Source organism: Gavialis gangeticus, unplaced genomic scaffold (genome assembly GCF_001723915.1).
Source record: "Gavialis gangeticus isolate Ggan-Ray unplaced genomic scaffold, GavGan_comp1, whole genome shotgun sequence".
Classification (NCBI taxonomy): Eukaryota; Metazoa; Chordata; order Crocodylia; family Gavialidae; genus Gavialis; species Gavialis gangeticus.
In genome coordinates, this window is record NW_017729026.1 from 3,383,638 (window position 1) to 3,390,182 (window position 6,545).

Here is a 6,545-nt window from a genome sequence, read left to right on the forward strand (position 1 = left end):
CCCCCCCCCCCCCCCCATTTAATAGAGGGGAGAAATCTCCTTGCCTAATAATAGAGGCAGTTGGTAGGGACAGGCAGCTGCAGCTCTGGCCCCAACCTGGAGCCAAAGCCACAGCTGCCACCTGACCCCTGCCCCCACGGCCCCTGCACACCCTGCCACTTCTCCGTGGTAGCCCCCAGCCCAGTTTCTGCCCCACTCCATGCTGCTTCTCCCTCTCCCTCCCCTTCTTACCTTTGTTCCACCCTTGGTAGGCTCCATCCATGCTCCAGCCCAGTACATGGAGCATGGTGCTGCTGCTACAGGGCTGGGCTGGAACAGCAGTGCCAGCTCTGTGCCACTGCTGTGGGGCCAGGCTGGAACCATGCTCCATGTCCTGGGCTGCTGCAAGAACTGAACCTACTGGTGCAGAGCAAAGGTAAGGGGTGTGGGGCATTGAGGAGCAAGTGAAGGGACAGAATTTGGGGGGGGGGAGATGGAAGGAAGACAGGCAAAGACTGTGGGTGGCAGAAGCAGCATGGAGAAAGGAGAAGGGGGAACAGGGGAAGGGAGAATTGTGACAACCTGAGGCTATTGGGGGTGGGGGAGGCAGGCACAACATGAAGTAAGTGGGGAGGGGGGGAGGGGACAGGCAGCAGGTAGCAGGCTGCCTGCCTCTCTCACTGTCTGCACCACTGCATCCACACTGTTGCTCCCTGCCACGGCCTGCCCCATTACTACTCCCATCTTCCCTAGCACATGCTTCCCTACTGCCTCCCCCACTGTCTGTCTCCCACTACCTGCCCCATTACTGCCCCATCATCACCTCTCCCCCCACTTACAGTAGTGGCTGAGGAGGAGGGTGAATTTAAGATGACCCTCCAATAAGAAAATTCCATAGATGGAAAATTATAATAAATTTATAAATTTTCTGGGTGTGGAATTATTGGGGCATCATCTTACGTGCAGGGTCATTTTGCATTCAAATAAATAGAATACATAGTTATATCTTATTTGGTTAGTCTATAAAGGTGCACATCTACCCTACCTTCATACACAGTAAATGTCAGGGAAAGGTACATTCAGAAAATGCTGGATAAAATGCAGAAATAGACAGGGACTTCCAAAGCCCACTGTTCCCATTACCCACACCCATATAAACACTGTGTGCTGCACCATCTTAAGAACACAGCATACCAGAACTACCCAGTAACTTCACTAGTGCGAGAGCAAAATAGGTTCTTCATCGTTCTCTACCCTGGCATAAAGAGCAGCTGTGCTCCTACCTGTGCCTTATCTGGACAAACGGATGGAAGTGCTTCAGTTACCTGTAAAATAGCTTGCTTGATTTTATGTGCATTTGCAGTGGATTTTTCTGAGCATTTTACACTGAAGTTTTCACTAAACATATTCTTGATTAAAAAGAACATACCTCCATAACACAAAACGTGAAAATCCTTCAGGAGGGACCTTATAGATTTTATGTTACATTACATTCAATTACAAATAGCATTGCATATCAATGGTCCCCAAGGGCCCAGGCAGATAGTATGCTTAAGACACAATGAACCAGTTAATCATTTCTTAAAGTGTAAACTGGCTATATGTTCAGAAGATTAAAAGTGCAATAAAAGAGAGAACCAGCCACAAAGTTATTACACAAAATATGTAATAACTCTATGACTGGTTTCCATCCTGCCTTAAATTAAACATGTGGCAAGATGGACTGCACAGTTTTTTTGTCTGTCAGAGGCCACACCAGGGCTTGAATCCTGGTGCTGTGCTTGCCAGCTGATGGCAAATTGGAACCATATTGGCCTGGAACCCCAGTGCAGACCTGATCCTGCTATCAGCCGGTTGGGACCTCTCCAGAAGCTGATCCCCAGACCAGTCCTGATCAGCTGATTGTCACAAGTTTGGCTGATTGGGCCCACTCTGGGGCTTGTACCCTCGGGTGGCCCCAATTAACTGATTGTTGGCTGGCTCTGGGAACTACACAAGGGCTCAAATCAGCTCTGTGAGTTCCCAGAGCGAGCCGTCAATCAGCTGATTATTGGACACATTGCCAGTGCAGGGAAAGTCCAGGTTCATGATCCCCCTGAATTGACAAGTACGTCACGATTTAGATCTGACTCCTGAACACACAATCATGCTTTCTGCTATGCAGGTGTACCATGGCAAGAGGCACAGATGTTGTAACTGTGGATCAGATCCTACTGTGCCTTCAAATGAATGCCTGTCAGCAGCCCAATTTATCACATGCCAGGATAAGATTGAAACAAGTCTGGAGGCAGATTGGGTGTGGGGAGTACTTGTTACAAAGTAAATAACAGACTATACATACTATGTTCTACGCTCAAAGGAAAAATACAAAGGCTAGACTGACTTATAACTTTTGAGGTGACATACCTGGTTCCAAGCAAATAGCCTCATAATCCCAGCAGCAATTTTGACGTTCTTTACAGCCACTATCACACTGGCAACCCACCAGATCTTTGTTAAATGTTTCATCACATCTGCTTCTGCAGCTGACTGAAAAGGAAACATAAGGCATCTTTCAGCTCTACAGGTAGCAGGTATATCCATTCTTTAGAATACAACTTGCACAGGAAATGGAACACAGCCAAGGGGTCCGGAGGACAATGTTCTGAATCATTTTCAAAAACTGTTTACTGAATGAGTTATCAATACATTTTAGCAAAATGTGAACCCATTTGCATCAAATTAGATGACAACCACACCATGCTTTATTATATAGCTGAATAATCATACTTGATTAGAAACAAAAATAGGGCACAAATCAAAATAAAGATGAATGTTATGATGAGTGGTGTTATGAGGAAAAAATGCACTATTTAGACTCATGCTTGAGCTCTTGTAAGTTTAATCTTGACAGAAAAGGATATTTTAATTATAAATGTATTTAAGCAGGCATATGTGCACACAAGTTTGTGTTCATAACACGTAAGTTTTATGTGCACAGACCTCACTATTTTAAATGACACAGGGTCAGGAAAGAGATCCAAACATTGTGGACAATGCCAATGACATTATTTGTGGGGGAATAGCTTAGTTATGAGGAGCTAAATGTTAAGAAAACTGAAAAAAGGGAATTGTCGGAAAGGGAAGCAAGGGGGTCAGTACAGCAGAAAAGAGGGTAAGAGGGACAGGTATGGAGTAAGACTGCGGTGAAGAGATTCCGAGGTAGAAGAAGAGGCAAACAGCACACAGCAGAGAATGTGCAATCACAACTACACCAAATTCTAGGCTGACCATTATAGGTGGCACCAATATCTCCCTAAAACCAAAAGCTGTCATTGATCTATACTATAAACCCCCAACCTTGACTCTCACCAGCACCACAGCCAGACTCGGGAAGCCCTGCTCTGTCTCATAGCCCATTTGCTTCACCCACTGAGCACTGAACACACCTATGCACCTCAGGGCTCGCATGCAAGGAACCCACTACTGGCATCTCCATAGCACACAAGGGGTTCACACAAATCTGTTCCCCATTACCTAAAGTTGGGTAATAGAAAAAGTCATGCAACGGAATGAATGATTGGCCACAAATGCCTATAAAACTCTTCAGAGATCAGATGGTTATGGATAAGCAAGTGTCAGGTAGAACCAAATTCTCCAACATTCAGTGGTTCACTGTGGCCATACTGTGGCAATGTCACACAGCCCCACAGCACGCCACTGTGCTGCTCTGGGCAGTGGTTAGCATGGAGAAGGGTGGTGGCCAAACCCTGCCCACTCCCACCTGGACATTTACTTTGGAACACTTACCAGCGGACCACGCTGTGCCAGAAGTGGGGGTGGGACCGAAGCGGAGTGCTTAAAGCGACCATTGCATGGAAGCAATCATGAAATAAGTCCTTGAATACTTAAATTTATCTAGCAGCTTCAAAACCATTATCACAAGATTGAATATCCCAACAACTCTGTACAGCAACCCACACAATAGTGTGTCACTTCATCTTTTATAAGCAAATAGCTGCAATTAAATTAGTAAGAGTAAAGGGCACGATTCACAATCGTCCTGCATCTTGCGTTTTCAAATACACTAGCACAAAGTGGATGTCAAATGCTGATATTTCTGATCTGGTAACATTTTACACAGCTGTAATTGAATCCACAAGTGAAAACAGTGAAGAATCAGACTCCAAATATCAGTAAGCATTATGTGGCAATACATTGCAATATTTGGCAAAGGTCATCCAAAGTAACTACTGTTTATTGTCAACCATTACAAAGATTACAATGATCAAGAAGGAAGAAGGAAGAAGAATAGAAGTAGGAAAGAAACAAGAAAGATTGTAAATGGGGAAAAAAACCAAAACAAATTTAACATTTTACTACAGGTGCATTAATTGTTTGAAAAACCCATGTGATTATTGTCTTGAAGGTGTGCAAACAAGATCTGCTCTAAATGCAAGTATCAGTTGCCGACATTGCACTAATGATGGTGAGAACATTTTTCACTGAAATGTGCTTTCTTTGCAGCTTGAAACTTGTGCTTTTTGTTTAAATGATTTTTTTACGTGTGAAAGGCTTTCTTGGCTTAAGTCTCTCTGAATACTTGTAACTTGAAGAGAAAGAATACATTGAGAAGTTCACTTCTTTTAATAAACAAGTTATTAAAAAAATCCTGCTAAAAAATTCTAAGAGTTTTGGTTTTGCTCAAATGTGAAACAACCAAAATTTGAAACATCATCAATTACCAGAAAACAGAGTTGTACTAAAACATCTTCATTAGCCTTACTCCAGTAAACACTTAACTACAGCTGATCAAAAATGAGAATTTCCACCACATGGAAAATGTTGATGTTTCAATAGTTATTTTAAAACTGAATAAGGATGAAAAGTCAACTCTTTAAAGAACAGGATGTTCAGGAAAACAGCTGGAAGCTGTTACATAAAACTTTATACTCCGTTCTCCACTATAAACTGAATTCCCAAACAAGATTATATAAATCAGTCATGATGGGAGTCATGCTGCATGGTGGAATATTTAGTCCAGCTATGTAGTTCAGAAAATAGAAAGTAGTAGGAGCAGGTGCTACAGAAATTCAAATGAACACAGATCAACATTAATCTTACCCAAAAGGAAAGGTTTAAGTTTGGTTCACCAAACGGAATTTTTTGGTGAGAGCAAAAAGGGGTTGACCTTACCTGAAATCAAATATATTTTTTAAATTTGTCTAGCAATGTCAAACATTTTAAATGATTTTTTACAATTTTGCCAAAACTGTATTTTTGACAGAAAATCTTCAAACAGGTCTGGTATGAACCAATTGAATGAAATTCCATCTATTAAATAACTGCGTTTTAAGAGGCTCCTATACAAAGTATATCTGTGTAGTAATGCTCTTAAATAACTTCTAGCACAACTCACCTAGAAGCATTATTAAAGTAAGATTCCCAACCCCTTTGTGAAACAAGTATTATACTTTACAGAAGGAAAATAATTCGCACACAACAATTAAGGAATAATTTTTCAAAAGCGCCCACCAACTTTAGGTGTCTTATCTTTATTTTGCACATTTTAAAAGCCTAGAATATTATTTCCACAACTAATAAGCACTTAAAATTATTTTTTAAATTATGAAACGTCCTCTGCTTTAGTGTACTGCTGGATCAAAGCCAAAATGGCTGCTAGTAGACATACCTTGCACCTGAGCTTCACGTTTAAGTCCTAGTCCCAAACCTAGTCCAAGTGATATAACCACCAAAGAAACCAAGAGAACCTGTCACAAAAAAAAATCCACATGCTGTGAAACATGTCATTATCTTTATAATATATATAACTATACATCAATTGTATGTATAATGGGAAGTAACTTATTTGGACAGAAGGGACATCTTGAGCTGAGTGATATGAAAGGAAGAACAGATTTGAAAGAAAGACAAAAATAAAATCTGATGAGCTGCCTATATTTTAACGAGAAGTTGTCACCCAAATATTTTCCTTTTAGCCATGACCAATTTTATGTGGCAAGCAGGAATATGTTCACTTGCAAAAAAAGAAGGAAGGAAAATGTTTCCTTATACCAATGAAAGGGACAATTGTCAGTAAACCAGGTTATGTATACCAGGGTTGAAATGGTTATACTTAATCCTGAAAAGTATAACCCATGCTGGCCACCCTGTACAATTTGTAAAGGGTGTATTTTACACACACCCAAATATTTTAATCTAGGTTTCAAGAAAAAGACATACAGGGCCTTGTTGTACATTACATTTTCAACACATTTTATTTAAACTAGGAATTTCAAAAGATTCAACCCATGGCACCCTAAGACCTGGCCTGTAGGTCTTGGACCACCCCCACATGCAGCAAACATTATGCTGTAGGCCCAATTCTGTACGCTGCATGTGCTATGAGAAGCCAGAGCCTGGCGTGTACTACATGCAGCACTGGTGCCAGACTGGTCCTGTGAGCTGTCTCCAGGGCTGGATTGGGCCCACAGACCATCACTGCATGCCAGAGCTAGCATGCAGGACCAGTCCAGTGCAGGCACCACATACAGCTCAGGTACCGCATACAACACCGCCCCCCCCCC

The 6,545-nt window shown here is 42.0% G+C and overlaps 1 protein-coding gene across 2 annotated transcripts in view; it reads right to left on the reverse strand.

Moving 5' to 3' along the window:
* Window positions 1-6,545, reverse strand: part of ENPP3 (ectonucleotide pyrophosphatase/phosphodiesterase 3) — a 74,410-nt gene that overhangs the window by 62,674 nt on the left and 5,191 nt on the right. For both annotated transcript variants that reach the window (XM_019520267.1, XM_019520266.1), the window contains exons 2-3: window positions 5,651-5,729; window positions 2,386-2,508 (exon numbers count right to left, since the gene is read on the reverse strand). In XM_019520267.1, the coding sequence (XP_019375812.1) occupies window positions 2,386-2,508; window positions 5,651-5,729 (202 nt within the window). The remainder of the gene's footprint in view (window positions 1-2,385; window positions 2,509-5,650; window positions 5,730-6,545) is intronic.